The sequence below is a fragment of the Melanostigma gelatinosum genome (genome assembly GCF_949748355.1).
Source record: "Melanostigma gelatinosum genome assembly, chromosome: 5".
In the NCBI taxonomy this organism is placed as follows: Eukaryota; Metazoa; Chordata; class Actinopteri; order Perciformes; family Zoarcidae; genus Melanostigma; species Melanostigma gelatinosum.
The window spans coordinates 19426966-19444996 of NC_136638.1; the positions used below are offsets into that span (position 1 = coordinate 19426966).

At 42.3% G+C, this 18031-nt stretch overlaps 1 protein-coding gene across 1 annotated transcript in view; it reads right to left on the bottom strand.

The window, feature by feature from the left end:
* Positions 1–18031, bottom strand: part of kdrl (kinase insert domain receptor like) — a gene marked incomplete at its 5' end in the record, with an annotated part of 40786 nt that overhangs the window by 7208 nt on the left and 15547 nt on the right. The window contains 16 exons of the mRNA XM_079269355.1: positions 107–231; positions 1790–1895; positions 4080–4179; positions 6222–6333; positions 6679–6801; positions 7486–7583; positions 8296–8449; positions 8614–8702; positions 8855–8968; positions 10585–10689; positions 11390–11519; positions 12007–12113; positions 13154–13282; positions 14060–14206; positions 14328–14612; positions 15692–15800. Coding sequence (XP_079125481.1) covers positions 107–231; positions 1790–1895; positions 4080–4179; positions 6222–6333; positions 6679–6801; positions 7486–7583; positions 8296–8449; positions 8614–8702; positions 8855–8968; positions 10585–10689; positions 11390–11519; positions 12007–12113; positions 13154–13282; positions 14060–14206; positions 14328–14612; positions 15692–15800 — 2033 coding nt within the window. The remainder of the gene's footprint in view (positions 1–106; positions 232–1789; positions 1896–4079; positions 4180–6221; positions 6334–6678; positions 6802–7485; positions 7584–8295; positions 8450–8613; positions 8703–8854; positions 8969–10584; positions 10690–11389; positions 11520–12006; positions 12114–13153; positions 13283–14059; positions 14207–14327; positions 14613–15691; positions 15801–18031) is intronic.

Genomic DNA, 18031 nt, shown 5'->3' on the forward strand with positions numbered 1-18031 from the left:
CAGTTAAATAACTACACGGCACTATAAAGAATAGATGATGTACACTAGAGTTTCATTAGTCTATTTCAAACTACGCAGCCAATGAACAAATGGTCCATGTTCTCACCATGTGCTCCCTGATTCGCGGTGGGAGACGGGTCGTGTGGCCGTCTCCTCTGACGGCACTGTGGGGGACGGGTCTCCCAGCTTCGCCAGCAGGGCAGTGTTGATGGGTATGTAGTGCTTCCCCTCCTAAAACAACCAAACAGACACAGAATATCTAAGAGTGCAGCACCAGGACGCAAATTATAAAGAGAAGAGAGGCTTGTGGGTCGATGTTGTGTGCACGTTACACAGAGACGCTTATCCACAGGTTGTGGCAAGCAGCCAAAGAAACTGAGGTCATGCTTAACATATGTGAGGTCCATAACCTTTCCTCACACATATCCAAAACAATATACTTTGTTCATGAAGTTGGTAGAGGCAGCAGAGTCTGTGACCAGCCTTCCTGCACTGTAACAATACCTTCATGAATAAGATTCAAACCCCTCCACTGTTTACTCTGTCCAGCTTTCACACACTCATCTGTAATGCAACATGCTGCAGTTTTCATGTGATGTCATGTGTGGCCTTTGTCTCTTATTGCGCCACACAATCTACAGTCCTGTGTAGTCTTTGCAGCTGTGAAATCTAATTCCTTTTCTTTGTGTGTCTGTAATGTAGATTCTGGACAAGAAGCCTGTTCTCTTTCGTGGCTGGAAGTGGAAACATGACTTTGGGCAGCTTGTGGATCCTGATGGCTGAAAATAATCCGTGTCTAGTTGGGACTCTGTTCCATTTCCTGTCATATGTGATAGTTATTGCACTACTTTCGTCAAGTTTCATTCATCTTCTTCAAAAAACATTTGAAGTTTTCATCACTTTTGTTCAAAATGTCAGCGACTCATTGAGTTAACCTATCCTGCGCTCTGGGGAGGTGATGGTGAAAGCTTCAAATACCGGTACATGGTTCCTATTCATTTGAATGGAGAATAGGACTCGAGGTCCATCTGATCCTATGGAACACCGAACCAAACCTAATCTGTTTTCTCTTAAAAAGCAAAGGTGTAATCAATAAAACGAATGGCAGCTGAATTCCATCCAGCCGCTTCAGCTTCAGCATCATGGTATTACACACTGCTGCGGCTTACTGGGAATAGATCAGAGCTATTGTTAGTCTTGTTAGTAACACTGAAGTACTTTTCATACTTTGGCAAGTCAAAATGTCTGCTGTGAAAAAGCTTATTGGTGTCATTTCCCTTCAGTGTAATATGTTTTCATAATAATCATATGCAGACTTTTCCTCTGGTGCATATTTGTTGACCGGATTTGAGCCAACAGCTGTAAAACTTTCTGACAGCCTTTTAAAATCTATAAACTTCCAAGTGTTTGTGTTGAATGTTATTTCCCCTCTCAGTCACTCTGAGCACCCCCCTGGGTGAGACGCCGCTTTGAATCTTCTTTCGGCGGCCGGACTCTGATCGGCAACGCTGTTTCCTAAATATTTGCAGCTTTTGTGACTCATTATGCAGAACTAGTGTTTTGTGAAGCCAGAGTATGATCACGATTCCTTTGGTGGGGATTTAAAAATATATAAATTCTGTTTCAGTGTTTGTTGTTTACTGAGAAAGCACATCCATAAGTCTCTTCGGCGTGTCTCCTTTAAGTTCACACCAGAGCTCAACAGCTGCTGATCATAAACGAATGATTGCTGCTACTGTGACACATCATATGGAGAGTTCAAACAGTAACTCTGTCTTGTCTACCATACCTGTTGCACGCTGGCCTGAAGCAGATCTCCCAGCTGTTCCACCAGCTCAATGAAGGTCGGTCGCTCCTGTGGCTCCCCCTGCCAGCAGTCCAACATGGTCTGATATCTAAGAGCAAAGAACACACCACTGAACACACACTGCAATGGACAAACGCACGCCTTCAGCGTACTGGATGGACACTCTAAATGCCAAACTAACAACATACAGTATATTTGGGTTGATGTATTATAACTGTGAATCAGCACCTTTAAAAAGAATAATATTAACTATCCTCAGGGTTGGTAGTCCAATAAAGAAACCTTGTCGCATTGAGCGACCACATCTGGTCCACCTCTAAACCGACTGTCATCGAGAATATTCATGCTCTCAGGTGATCCTGATCCTGAGCCTCTAGGGCTGTCGGCCCTGCTTAGGTCTCTGACAGGCTGTCAGCGTCTGCGCCCATGTGGGAAGACTCTGAGCCTCAATGTGAGTTTCCATCACAGTGACCTGTCTCCTTTTGTGGAGACATTTAGAAACAGAGCACCATGGCGGCTGTTTAAATTACAGCATGTTACTGATTGGGAATGATGGGGGGGGGGGATGGACCCCTCTCCGGTGTGTGTGTTTGGAGGGGGATCTGAAGAGACTTTGTCCAGTTGAGCAACTGTGGTAGAATGGGAAGTGAGCATCCTATTTATTGACCGCTCACTCGCTGAGCAGCATCCGCTAAATTCCTCTGCAATGCATCAGGACGGGGAATCTTATTCACAGATGGAAGACAACATTCCTGCTGCAGAGGCACAAATTGTTTGCTCAACACTACCTGCAACCTCCCTTATTATTATTATGATTAATTATATTACGAGCTTGGGGTGAAGGTCAAAACCTGGGCTTACAAACTCGTGTGATCAACTGCAGACCCGTCCGGGGAATCTGCGGAATTCACCCCACTGACTTTCATTGACACGGATATCAGCAGGTTTTTACCTCAACTTTAAATCAGAGGCAGGCCTCACAGTCGTACTCGTGCAAAATATATAATCTGGCAGTTACATTTTTCCAAGATGGAAAAACATTCTTGGCACCAGTCGGTCTGCATCTACAGATCCTCTGTTCTGAACAGTCTGGATTAGATTTTGTGTATCGTTTCCAATCACTGTCTTCTTTGCAAAGCTGATGAATTCATTCAGTTAGCTTTACTTAGCACAAGCTGCTTAAAAGCTCTGGACCTTTGGATGTCACATCATTATTAAGCAGAAGTGCTGCATTATGCTTTCAAAACAAATAACATTTGTGGGCTATATGAGTCATTTTAAATTAAAACCAGACAAAAAGCCAGCACACATGTTGACTCAGACTGCGATCGCTCGGTCTGGATTGGCTGTACATTAGACATAAAAGTCGAAGTACTCCTGTTACAAAAATAGTTCTCCTAGCTGCATCACTGACTGACAGCACTGATACCACAGAAGAGGACTCTTTGTTCTCCCACAGATATTTATGTCCAGCACCATCCGACAGCCCTCACTCAAACAAATTCTCCAGTCTCTCCAGAACCCTACATCGCATTTAAACGTGGCGCTCAGTTACATCTGCACCACTGTCAGTCAGAAAAGACTGCAGAGCTAATCAGTAGCTAATGTTTCCTCCTGCTACATTCATGGCAGGATTACCCATGATTCTTATCAAGCACCCCTCCTGGTGCAACCACAAAGAGGGAGAAAGACACAACGCCTCCTCTTAGCTTTATATCGATATGCGAAGCTTTTACTTGCTGCCGATACTTTCTTGGAATCTTTGAGGAGAACATACAGCTTGGAATATGGAGTTGGCTGTGATACACAATCACATCGACTTCTCCAGCTATATACAAGATGAACGTTATGAAGATTAAAATAATAAGACAGCTCAAACAATAAAATGTTTGCACCCCTACATTTTTCAAAGACAGATTCCCAGGATAAGACAGAAAAACAGCATATCATTCTATATACTGTGCATTTTTATTTTTTATTCTATTTTATCTTATTTTTCTATTTCTTCAAATTCAATATCTGCTCTGTTATTTTATTGTACTGTATACATTGTGCATTTCCATATGTAATATTTAATATTTTATTTTGCTCTATAAATTGCTACAGCTACAAACTAATTTCCCCCTGGGGATGAATAAAGTTTATATCTATCTATCAAGACAATGCTCCCAAACACAGTCCACTTCACTGTTCTCTTAAGGTGAACAGCATGCGTGTACGTTTTTACTTTTATTTGTTGTTTTCTGAAGAAATTGTCAACAGGGATTCTTACATTTCAGAGGAAGAGTATTCTGGTGCTCTCATCCTGGTCCCCTCTTTCAGCCTGCAGCAAAATTCTTCGTCAATTTGGACGCCAGGGTACGGCGAGGCACCTGGGAGAGGAAAGAGGGGGAGAGGTTCATTACGTTATTTGTTGCGCATAAAAAAGGCCATACAACGTATATTGGGAACCGATGCAACACTCCTCAACCCCATTCACCTCCAGTCCCCATCATATCCCATCTTCAGCAACTCCCTTCATCACCACACCACCAGTGTCTAGAATCCAGGGAGGAATATTCCTCATCTAACCACAGCATCATTACCCCTTTTAATATGCCATGTCATCGCCAAAGACTCTTCACTAGTCATCGCTTCATGCTAATAAATTGTTGTTTCACTCTAAAGAAGTCTCTCCTGTTTGAAATGACCTGTGTTTTATGACGATACAGAATATTCTCTCAATCTCATCCTGATAATCATGTATATCTAGTGTGACAAACACAACTCAGGCCTGGTTCACCTTTGGGCGTCAACACTATTCAAAGACGTTTTGGCATATTTAAACCCACAAAATGCAACGGACTCACTTTTGGTTCACAGATGGAGCTGAAAAACACACTTTGGTTCCCCTGAAAGTTTTGACCTCTGAACGTGATCAGGCTGCAAAGCTCACTTCTTTGCCATTTTTCTCGGTCATTTTGTGTCCTTGTTTCCTGATTTATTTTTCGGAGGCCCCGCTAACAGCACCCAGATGTGTAAGTGTTTCTTTAACGGGAAAAATGTGGTGAGAATGTGTCAAGAGTGAAAAAGAGGGAGAAAGAATCCAAGAAAAAGAAGGAAAGACAAAAGGTAAAGTATCATAATGACGTCAGTGTGCTTTACATTTAAAAGAATATGCAATTTGACACACTTTTCTTTCAACTGCAGTGGGCGACGACGCCATATGGCGGTGATTCAAAAGCAACACAGTCAAAACGTACGGAAAAGAAATACATCCAACTTTGGTTTCACTTACTCTTATGTTTCTACTGCTTCCCATGGTGACATTTAAACATACAATATTTCACGTTGAGTCTTGCTATAGAAACGTGTGGTGAGCTCTGTGCCACGGCGCACAGGCAATCATGGGCCGGCACACAATGCGGCCTTAAAGACTGCAGTGGTTTCACAGCAGGGGAACACTCTTACACTGATCTGCGCTGCCTGGTTACAATGAGTTTGTGTTGCCAGCTGGGATGAAACGGATAACTTAAATAGGAGGTGTTCTCTCCTTTTTAATGTCCCATGACTGTACTAAAAGTCACAGACGAGCTTCACTAATGTTTGAGTGGCATGACAATCGTTTTCTCAGGCTGACAATGTCAGCCAGACCGTTTTGTCCTAAGGGCACAATCACACAGAAGAAGAAAAAGACAGTTATTATCCGGTGCATCTGGTGAGACTGTAAAGCAGGGGGCACCGAGCGAGTCCACCGAGCTAGTAGAGCTCACGGAACATCTCTGATAACAGATCCCCGTGTTTGACTGAGATGCCAGGCTTTATGCATAATGTGGGGACGTTTAACACAGACTACCAGTAAATGTGAAATGAATGAATCACATAACATTCCAGGGAAAACGCTGTATTGTCAATAAAACGGCAACACTGCAGGGACAAGCATGTAAAGAGTCACGTCTATCTGACGAAAGACTCCCTTCACATGCAGCGACCGAACCAATCACAAGACTCTGCTGATGCCATATTTAAATCCAAGACATGTTTACGGTTTAGCATTTACGGCTAAAACATATCCCCGCCATGTTCCCAAAAATAATAAGAGATGTCTTCCGCCGGGTACATGCAAATCATCTTCTTCAGTTGAGTTTTATGGCGGTTGGCATCCACAAGTGTTGCATAACTGTCATTTGCTGTACTGTCCCTTTCCCTATCTGTTGGAGCTTCGCCATGGCATGTGGACAAATGACCACGATGACAATGTTCCTGAATGTAGCGCATGTGTGTCTCGTGAAAATCATTAGCTGTGCCTGTGAGGTTATTCCAGTAATCTACCAAGACCTATGGGTGAAAGAGGCTTAAGTCTGGATGTGTGATGTTTGTATAAGCAGGGTGTGAACTATAAAAGTAACGGTCAATATTGAGACATGACACTTACCCAGAGAGAAGATCTCCCATATGAGAACACCAAAGGACCAAACGTCACTCTGAGTCGTGTAGATCTTGTCAAAAATGGCCTCAGGTGCCATCCACTTGAGCGGCAGTCTGGCCTGTGCAGATATGAAGATAAAACATAATTTACCCTCTTATCTCAGTGGTGTGGACATCTGACTAATTACACTGTCACATCTGTGGAGAGCCAGTTGGTTTAAAGTGTGTGAGCAGGTACTGCTTTTGATTGAGCTCATTTAGTTTCATAATCTAGTATTCAAACAAACTCTGATCGCAATTATTCTTTTCAAGATTCACAAGAACTGCTGTATTTACTCAGTTCTTTCACTTTTTCTGCCAAGTCAGTGATAGCTTACTGTTTCGCACGTTATCGATTAATGAAAATGCTCTGAGTATTTCTTTTATAAGACAGCTGGAAAAAGACTGGACTTTAATAAACTTACATCTCCTTTGCGCACATAGTCCGGGTCTTTGTAAATGTCTCTGGCAAGTCCGAAATCACAAATCTTCACGACATTATTCTCAGACAGCAGGATGTTTCGTGCAGCCAAATCACGATGGATGCACTAATGAAAAAGGGGAAGCAACAAAACCGTATTCAATGCAACATTTTCTGCGTGTAATTGACGTAACGGTACTCTGCGCGCTATGAAGCATGGCTTCTTGCAGAGCAACATGTGGTCAAGTCATCAGTAGAATTACAATAGGAGATGAAGTGTTCCACATCCAGGCTAAGAAACAGTCTGTAACAGGTTATCTGCAACAATGGCATTCTCATTCAATTCATTCAATCAGTCCCATCCGGCCTCCCCAGAATTATGAATGACTTGAACAATGAATGATATCTAGACTGATAACTTTGAGAAACACTGGAGTCACAGTCGAGGCAAAATGGTTTACACTTACATTTCAGAGAATTTAAATCTTTTAAGTTGTGTTTTATTTACATTGCAGAAACCTTTGGTATGAACTGCATGTAGCTACAACTTTATTTGACTACTCTGAGCCATTTTGCCTCTACTTGGAGACTTTTCTAGTTTAAACACTCCAGTTACAGTAAACAAGGGTGAGCACAGCGATCCTTCACTATACTGAGTAAAATGTGTCCAAATTATAATAATTATCTGATAATGAATATCAAAATAACATGCTGTTTAAAAAGAAAAGCGCAACACTTACACCATAGATGTATATGCAGCTGTTTAAAATAAAATGTCGTGACAGATGTCTGATTTATGTGAAGAAAATACCTTGCGGGAAGCCAAGAACTCCATGCCTTTTGCAACTTGGAAACTGTAGCAAATTAAATCTTCCAACGTCAGGACTCTCTTATATAAATCCTCAGATTCTGTGAAACAATAGAACACAAAGTTTTCCCAGTGAGACTGGGTTCAGCTTGGATATATATGGCTTATACATTTAGGACAATGATCCAAATCATGCAGGTGTTTTTTTTTTTAATGCAGTCAACGTGATCGGCAGCTCTTTGTCAGATAAATCAGAGAAGATGAAACAGTGACAAACTAACACACATAATCTTAACAATCACGTACGTGTCTCCTCCTACACAATGTCTTTTAAACTTCCTTTACAGACGAGAAATGAAAACAAATTACAATTCCTCCTATTTTTCAAATGTCAGGTGAAACGTGTGGTTATGGGCCCAGCGTGCTGGTCGGGGGTCTGAGAGAGGAACTCACAAGGAGTCCTTCCACTGGCCCACCTGAGTAAACAGCTAATCAAACCAGAAATAACACATCAGGAACAACATGGCTGACGTGCCGTGTCCGAGCTGGAGCCACAGAGCGGAGCAACACTCAGGTCAGGACAGGAAATAAACAGACGCCTCCCCAGACTCAGTGGGGTGACAGTGGCTCCTGCTGCAGTGATTGTACTGCTGAACAGGAGGAGGAAATGTCCCGTCAGACCCGGGCTCGAAAACAATCTGAGGGGAGCTTTCATTCCTGGGCAGGAGGGGTGGAGCAGAGGTGAGAGGAGGGGGCGAAGAAGGGGACAGCAGGAGGGGGGTTGAAGGGAAGCGAGACGTGCTCGGCCTTTACCTTCTTCCTCTTCCTCCGAGTCGCAGTAGCTCTTATCTTCGATGAAGCCAGAGCTGGCGGAGCTTCCGTTGCTGGCCACGCTCTCCAGGCGGCGCTTCATCATCTCGCTCAGCTCGCAGCCCGATCCTGACGACACCACCTCACCGTCCTGGCTCTGACCAGCACACACGCATATATCATGTTAAATAAGACTGCTGCTGACATGCATCATGGGGCTTCTCCATATGGTTGTAAAAACAGTCCATCATTGCTCACAATGCTGACAAGCTCGTTGCCAGAATGATCGAAAGGTCTAAAATCATGCAGCCCGTGACTCACCTTGTAGACGAGAAAGTCATCTCTCTTGCCTCTCAAATAGTTGGACAAGTTGCCATATTTGCAGAACTCCACTATCATCATCAATGGGCCTGTTAAGATGGTGTATCTCTCGTGATTATTCCTACATCATGTGATAGTTTCAAGTTAAACTGACAATTTCTTCTGATATATTGTATTTTCGATACCCAAATATTGAAAGAGTGGGATCACTTTTCATGACTTCCTCAGCAGTAAAGCTCACCTCCAGGCTTGGTGCAGGCTCCCAGCAGGTTGACCACGTTCAGGTGATGCCCAATGTGGATCAGAATCTTCAACTCTGACATCAGAGCTTTCCGCTCATTTGACGTAGCGCCTCCTGTAATAATGCAAACACATGAAGAACGTGTTCAGCGTCGGTTGGTGTATCAAACATCCTGACTTAAAGGATGAACATTTGTGTTTCATTTTCCTTTCATTTTGTTTTGGGATCACTCCAACAATGTTCCGTTGAACAATTTGAACGCTTGGAATCCAAACTCATTGAAAAGATAATAAGAAACAGATTTTCACTTTTATGAAGTTAAGATGGAAGAAATTAAACAAAATGAGAGCACCTCGCCAGATGATTCAGGTTAAGATCGTACGCAAAGATAACTTCGATGAAAAATAAGCAAGGTTGTAAAGATATTTTATAGACAGGAGGGAACAAACGTTGTATAAACAATCAAACACAGAACATGTAATCGATATTTCCTTTGAGTTTCGTTTTTTTTGGAACTGGAAACACAACCGTTGGATACATGGGATATACGGCTTGCTAAATACCAACATGTGTACATATCCAATCTGAACACACAGATGATGATATTTCTTCCAGCCTTGCCTTGCGTTACATTTCAAGAGTGACTTCTGTCTTCGTTTGCATGTGCAGCGAGAATGTTGGGCTAAAAACTGAACCTTGTTCGATGGATAACTGGGGAATTTCATTTTGAGAGTTCATTCAATATGATGGAAAAATAATAATATTGCTTTAAGCCCAGCGATATGAAGAGGCTTTTTTTTGATGGAGGAATCCTCAAAGATGAATGCCAACATTTGAAAAATTAAAAAGGCAGGCGCTCACATGTAATAACCGACTTAATAAGTTTGAAAAAATGGTTTCACTTTGAATTATGAAAATTAAGATTTAGGGGTTGCTTTATGTTGCCTTGACCGCCCTGATATTTATGAGCTCAAGGCTTAAAGCAGCCAGGGAGTCTCCAGCTAAACCACGGTCAATTTGAGGAGACCTGCTGCTTAACATTAACTTTGACCTACGACTGACAGCCAGAGTCAGTTCCTCTCAGAGAGTCTGTGATTTATGCTGAGACATGCTTAATGATATGACAGTGACCAATACATCTAATACATAAGCCCTATTCTTCATGATCCGTCATCCCCATACCTCTGATTACTGATGGTTCTGCAGTTTGCTTCTCCTGTCATAACATTTTCATGAAAACATTTCAGCTTGTTGGTTTTCCTCTTTTCATTTTTGATCCAACACTTGTTGTAAATATTTGGAGAGACGTTGGAATGGGAAAATATTCCTTCTTTAAAAAAGACCGGAGGCAGCTGATAGTTTCCAAATGTTGGAATCTCTAAAATGGGGCAAACATGGTTTTATTGCTCATTTGGTACTTGCATCTTCAGCTTTGGAACTCTTCTTCACCTGCAGATTTTGGACATTCTGATCTGAGCTGTCCGATCTGCACACACTTAATCATTTTTTTTTTATCAAGAACAGGCTTAGAGATCTTAGTCCTTACCTTTAACTGCACTTTGCGAGGAACAGACATTGCATGCTCTTTTTGAACCGATACGCCGTACAAACATTAACTGCAGGCACATGTGATGCTGTGAGTCTGTAATGTGCGCAAGAAATTCATCTTTCTGCAGAAATGACATGTAGAGTCACAGTTTAACTTTTTTTTTTTTGTTTTGATATCTTACCTTTCAACATTTTGACAGCGACAGTCTTGCAGGTTGAGAGCTTGTCGATCCCAAAGGCAGACGCCTCCACCACTTTTCCAAACGCTCCATGGCCAAGAGTTTTGCCTGGCAAAGGAAGAAGGTATTCGATAAGTGGGACGACATTAGAGTTTCCTGTCCCTCAGGCAGAAAAATCTGACCAGGTTCCCCGTCAGTCAGGCTATGGGTCTGTAATTAAAACAACACACGCCAGGCGGTTTTTCTAGAGAATTTATGGCTCACTTAAGACTGGATGACAGCGCAGGTCACTGATAAGTAATGACCCTACACAGCTGCTGCAGAGAGGGGTGACACCTATTCCACCTAACTTAATGTGGCTGTATATATTCTCAACATGAAACACATTTAAAATGAACTTTTAACCTTTTGTGGTTGAACTTCTTGTCCGGAAAATGCCAATCAAATGTGCTCAAAGCAGAGAAATCAGAAACAGTGACGTAAATGAAAGTTACAGTCAAATTATTTTTGCATTCGAAAATCGACATCATCCCGTTCATCACCACAAGTAACGCATCATCAAGGGCACTACCTGCTGGGTTGTGTACATTTTCATTCATCCAGCTAGCAAGCTATTAACACACACTAATATTGTGAGATATCCCAAGTGTGGCTCTGGATGTTCTGTTATTGTTTAAACATCATCTTAACATCTAAAGTTATGGCAGCTTTGCGGTTCACCGGTTTAAAATAAACTAACTGTGTCTAAAGTTGCCTGTAATATATGAAAATTATGTCTTCAACATTTTTCTGCACATTGGATTCTCACCTAGTCGCAGTCGGTCACGGGGAAATTCCCATTTACTGCTGTCGTACTGAAGAAGATCATTCTGCTCCTCGAGGGGACACTCGTCAGGGTCAATGATGATAGACGGACCCATCTTATACTGTGCCGGTTGCTGAGGGTGTTAAATTACAAAATATGAATGATCTAATACGTTTTTGACAATGACAACCACGACACAACGCAGAGTTTTGAACTTTTGTTTCATTTGAAATGATCAGTAAGTTGTGAAAAATGTTGAATTGACGATAAAAGTTCTTGCTCTACGCATACTTGTCCAGATCAAAGGTGCATAAATGTTTCCTCGTTGTTTTAGTTGCATGAGTCTCCTTTGACTGAACTTACAAACGAGCTCAGCATTTCCAACTCATCGCAGGAAATGTGGAAATCATAAACACTGGCTAAATGTGTCCTTCCATTTAACTGTATTTCACAAGAAGCATTAGTCAGTCGCTTCTATGAAATCATTGGAGTCGAATTAGTTGAAAACAGGAACCACAAAAAAAGAAAATCACAAATGCCATGACACTTGAACTTTCCTCATCTTGGCAAATGCTAATCTCATATGCTTTCTAATATGAAGAAGTAACACAAGGTCTTACCTTCCTGAGCTTGCGGATGAAGAGGATCAGCATGAGCCAGAGGAACGTGGCTGCAGCTCCCGTACACACCAAAATGATCACCTCAACGTTTGGCTTCCCTTCATCCCCTGGAAAGAGAACAACTGTTGTCAACTACCAGGCCTCTTCAGCAAAGAAACCACTGTGTGCTTTTCACGACCTCATAAATTGTCATATAACAGTGGGATCAAAAGAAAACATTCTGTTACAAATTTGTCAATCTTTTGTTTATTTGTTTCTTTGTTAATTGCCTGGGAGGTTATTTACAAAAAGGAAATGGAAACACACTTTGGTGTTTATTTCTGGTTTGTTTAGGATATGCATACCACACTTTTTACGACAATATTTTCTTCCAAACACTGTTTTTTTTAAACGATCCATGTCGACACTCTGAAACATCGTATCCCTTGAATCTGCACAAGTTTGTCTGGCGCTTATATTATGCAATCTTTGACTAAACAGCCAAGCAGAACATGCATACAGCCTGTTGCTGAAATATCTTTGTGGTGCAGATGGACTTGATAACACTTACTGTTGAATTTGAAGAGAGATTGAAGTTCAGCCTATTTAGAATCTGTTTGTAAAAAACTACATGCATGACATCTCACCTACACTGCCATCCTGACCTTCACGTCAATTCATTTGCATGTGAAGGTACACAGGCACACACGTCAAGAGACATGCTACTCCAATTATCCACTGTGTGTTTCCAGTCCCTTGGCTGTTGTAGCACTGAATCTAATGCACTCATTCGTGGACCTCTTAACACTTCACAGAGGTTACGTCCTCAAGGTAAAGACCCTCAGCCAGAGCCTCGGTCATAAAACCCGAGAAGGAATTCACTTGGCATTCCTGGCAGCCACAGATTTTCTGTCAGGGGAAACTTTTCATAATGAAGTCAGACGAGAGCTATTTGTAGTGGTGACAAGAAAACAAGAGGGCCTCTGAGACGTTTTGATTGGACATGTGGTATATGCAATGACTCCACTGTTTTGGACGGACGATTAGTGTATTTGATGCGATGTGTAGCCCAACAACACTCCACTGACAATGCAGCAAGTTGTGGGTGAGTGTTGGATCTTTTTTGATGGTTCGTTAGTTAATATCTCCAGGTGTCTGAGTGACTTACCGAACACAGTCACAACAGCACTGGTTTTCGCAATACCCTCAACATTGCTGGCTACGCACTCATAGAGACCCTCGTCATCTTTCTTCACCCTCTCGATGGTCAGGACCCCGGCCTGTCCCAGACTGATACCTGCAACACACAATCGCAGTCAAACTGATACAGTTTAAAAGGTGTGACATTTAACATTTGGGACTCAATCTTTTGTGCAAGTGCAGACTGGCAGTAGTTCAAAAGCAGATGGAATGCTACACTTGAGCGTAGAAGAATTATGGCTGGAAAGTAACCCACTCTTACTCAGGTTGTGTTTATGCAGAATAATTGAATTTCTACTCAGGATGTTTTAAACACCATGAGCCAGAAATAATATGTTCTGTGGGAGCTCAGGTTATGCAATTACATAAAAGGATTTAGCATACTTATCTTCTCACAGTGTGCGTGTAAATGCAAATATGACAACCTGAATACAACTGAATGAAACCTTTACTTTGCCAACAGGCCGTAATTATATAAACGATTGCAACAGTAAGTGCAGCTTAACTGCACAAATGTCTTCAGTGTGCATAGATAGGAACTTCAGGGTTTTGGAAATATAAATTCAGCTTCAGAAATGACATCACCCGCACTCTGTTGTTTACTTGTCCCCCGAGCAAATATGCCCGACAATGAAAAAACGTGGCCTGGTCTTTGACACATTGAGAAACAGTCAGCAGCTTTCAATGCGGATGACAGATTCACAGCTGATTATACAGTCTTCCTAACAACAAAATGTATTCCTTCTCTTTCAGCCCATCATCCAGTTGTGCAGTTCTGCGGCAGGATTGCACTTGTGCCACTGTTAACCAACATTACACAATTGTATCATCTCATATGATAATCATAGCACGTAGAACAGCATTCTCAGGTTACCTGGTCCTTCCTTCACCTGAACGCCATTTTTGTACCACATGATGTACGGACGAGGAACTCCCAGAGCAAAGCAGGCCAGCGTCAGGGTGCTGCTACTGTTCACATCTTGATTCGTCAGATTTTGACTCAGCCAGGGCCTTTTTCTCACTGCACAAAAAACAAAACATAAAAAAAGGTTTGAATTAAAGCTGCTGTTTCTCTATTACTGTCTTGTTCAGACAGCGACTTATCAAGTGTTGCAAGTTTCTTACATCCTCCTCGAACTCACCATCCACGAAAAGTGCCGCGGTCTTGAGTTCAACCCTCTTGTGGAGCTTGTACGCTTGGCACTTGTAACCTGTAGTGCTGATTTGGGACACGTTATGCAGATGGAGAGAAAGAGAAATGGAGTAGCGGCTGATCTGGAGACTGGACACGTTGGAAGTGATCGTTTGATTCCTGGAATCCAACCAGTGTAGGTCTTTGTAAAGGTAGCGAGCTGCCCGACAGGTCAGAGTGACGTCATCCCCCTCGATGGCTGCCCGAGGTTCGATGGTGATTTCCTCAGGGTGATCTAGTGTGAAAATGGATTTCAATGATTGTTGAATCATCCTCAGTTCCAGTCATTCAATGATCAGATGGGGTCAACAAAAGTTACTAATTATGAATAAAGAGCATTCCACATCATCTGTTTTACACGAACAGAGACACGCATCCTGTGTTGGACAATACTTGCTGCTTGTTGCAATGTCAGGAATGTCAAATTTGCAGTTATTTCCTGTTTCATCACTGCTAATTGGAAGCACGTTGCCAGGGGACTGCATGCCTGACGGCGCTCCCGCACTCATCCGATTGGAGAGAAGCTCAGTCTGGGCCCCACGGGAACCAGACTGAGCTTGTTTGTTCAGATTGCTGGAAAGCATTCTGTGTTCCGTAAGAGAAGACAGCTGTTATCACATTTGTGCCCTCTTTTTTTTTAGCAGTATTCTCCATCTTTCTCCGTCTTCCTCACCTCTGGAAGAGAGATGAATTCCTCTCTGGAATTCTCTCACTTTGGGAGACACGTTTTTTGGCCCTTGGCATCCCCTCAAGCTTGGGCTCACCCGCATACATCCCTCTCCAAAAGCAATCCATCACCCTTCAGGAGATGTGATTCACTCAGCTTTTAAGGAATTGTGATTCACTTTGTTGCAGTGACACCTCATCCTCACTATGAATACATGACTGTCTTCATGGATATTTATGTTGGGAACTCTCGAAACTCTCGAATTCTCCGAGCAGAAAGCTAACAGAGAAAGAGGAATGACCTGCTGGCAGCAGAGCAGGAATGCATGCTATTCATAGTTATTTGTAAAAGCGTGCTATGGCTGAGGACATGTTTGCCTCTCTTCCACCCTGAAGCCACTCAGCTACAGTGGAAGATGGTTTCAATTAATGCCCCCCTCTGGTTTCTGGTTTCACAATGCAATCTGCACATTCCTTTGCTGTTCTTGCAATTCATTACAGCGTGTACTGTACGTGTAGATCATTTGAAAGAAACCAGTGCGCAGTATAGTGCATTTTGCTATGATTGCAATAAAACTCTGTTTGCACTTTTAGCTGAGCAATCCAGATTTAAATATTTCAGCTCTCATATTCTGGTGTCCAACTTACCGTCAACGTAGAAAGGGATCGTCATTGTGCTCTTGCCAACTTCATTCTGGGCCACACATGTGTACTGTCCTGACATGACAGCCTCTCCTATCACCAGGGTGCTCACAGTCTATTTGGGATAAGAGCGGCAATTATCACTGATCGTTCCAAACAGAAAGAAAACATGTGGAGATAAACAACAAATGCTTAACATCACAATTCAGAATTCCGCTTTGACTTGAACTTTCAGTGTGACGTATCTTTAAGGTTCAATCACCATCAGAGCAGCGAGTCGCTGTTAACAGGCGGGTAAGAGGTCCAGAGCCTGGTTTGATTTATACTCTCCAGTGAGTAACATTAATGAAAGGATACATCTGGAGTTTAAAACCCGCTGAGTCGCCTTCAGACCTGTACTATAGATCTAGTGCCACGGCTCGAGGTCCATTTCCTGGAAAGCACTTCTAACGCCATACTCAATTGTATCATTGCACCAGTTCAACATTTCAATGGCTTAAATAGACAAAATAATACGTGAAACTTGGGTGAGGGCCAGACTGTGTGGGGCTCTGCTTAGTGTTCTGCTTGACGTCTGTTTTTTGGGGGCCAGTTAGCTCCATCAAAGAGAGCGAATGATGTGGGTGTATTGTCTGGGTGTATGCTGGCCTAAACGTCCTGGGCTTGTAGGAGCTATTGTGCTGACTCTCAAGACACACAGCTGCAGCCATGAAACAATGTTCACGATACAAACACTCAGGCAGCAACAGAATGTGTGTTTCAAAGTCATATCATATTGTTCGATTCATGCTGCTCTGACACTTGTCAAAACAGAGATGGAGTGGCCTTATGGTATTATGTTACAGCTATTACTCACCATGATGTAACCCGAGCTCGAACACAGTCATTTAAACAATTGTGCACAGTCCCCAAGAGGTGACCTGACCAGCCGCACTGTGACCTCTGTGCCCCCCTGTGTTTTCCTTATATTATGACCCGGGCCAGTCTTCCTCTCTACTGGGCCTTCTGGGGAGGCACTGAAAGGCCCGGCCTTGACTACGTTCTTATTCACGGGCCAAAACGATTTATGTGGGGTGACAGAGAGGAATTCACTTCCAACAAATCCCTGTTCTTTTAAACGTCTGCTTGTTATCATTGACCCTTAGTCCTAACCCTCATAAAGCACCAGCGTTTGGCCACAAGTACTTGTAAATAAGTGGTGCCTCACAATTTATGTCAGAGACATATCAGAACTGATGCCCTATGCAAATTGTCAAAATTACAATTGTTATATGATTGTGGGTTTCATTCTGAGCTTAATCAGCGAGCAGGAGACAATAAACCACTTACTTATGAACCAGAAATACAGGTGAAAACAGTGAACGAATAGTTTGGATTGAGAATGATCATGGATTCTTTTCTCGAGCTAAAAACCTTTATAACAACGAATATGTGCCTTACTTGGCCCATTCTGCTGTAATGGGTTTCTTTAACCTAATCCTACAGAGGCAAAGGAGGCCTGCTCTTAATTATGTTCGGGGTGAACAGTTTTAGTGAACGGCTCCCACAGGACATTTGTCTACGCTTTCCGTATTGTGTTTAGGTTTGCACAAAAACATGTGTTTGATGTTTTATAAGAAAAGCTGATGGACTCGTAGATCCGACATTCAAACCTGAGTGTTGATTTGGCAGAAATAAATAATTGAGGTGTAAGACAACTAAATGTGCCGAATGTGTTGGTGTGACAGACTGTTTGTAGCTGCTTAAATGCACTGTTTTCATGATCAGAGCTTGCTTTTACAATTACATTATGTGCAATTACAGCAGAATATGCTTACATAACAAAAGCACAGTTCCAGCTGTGTTTCAGTGTGTGTAGCGGCTCTTCGTCACAGGTAATGGTGAAGGGTAGAATCTATAAAAGTCTGTTCAAAGCTCTTGGCACACGCATGGCTTAAGCCATATAGCTTTTGCACTGTTTACAAGGCTTAGATCCAAGAGTCTAAACAGCAGAAAAGATTAACTGATGTCAGAATAAAAGATGTTTCTTTGGCAAGGCCCAGGATGAAGCTGCAGCTGCTTCATTTACAGGCCTTCTTTATGTGAAAGAACTGTGAATGTGTATGTCACTCCATTATAGGGAGATGAACTGTGTCTCTGCGTTATGGCTTCACCATTTCAAAGTACAGGAACAGTCTAATACAGATCTTGCTCATTATAGGAAGGAAAACCAATGCATGTTAAATTTATATTGTAAATGCACATTATTTATCAATATAGCATCTTCCTTTTCAGATGCAACACATCACACGTGTAAAAAACAAGAATGTTTCCCATATTTTCTTGGTTGTTTATTCCATGAATAAA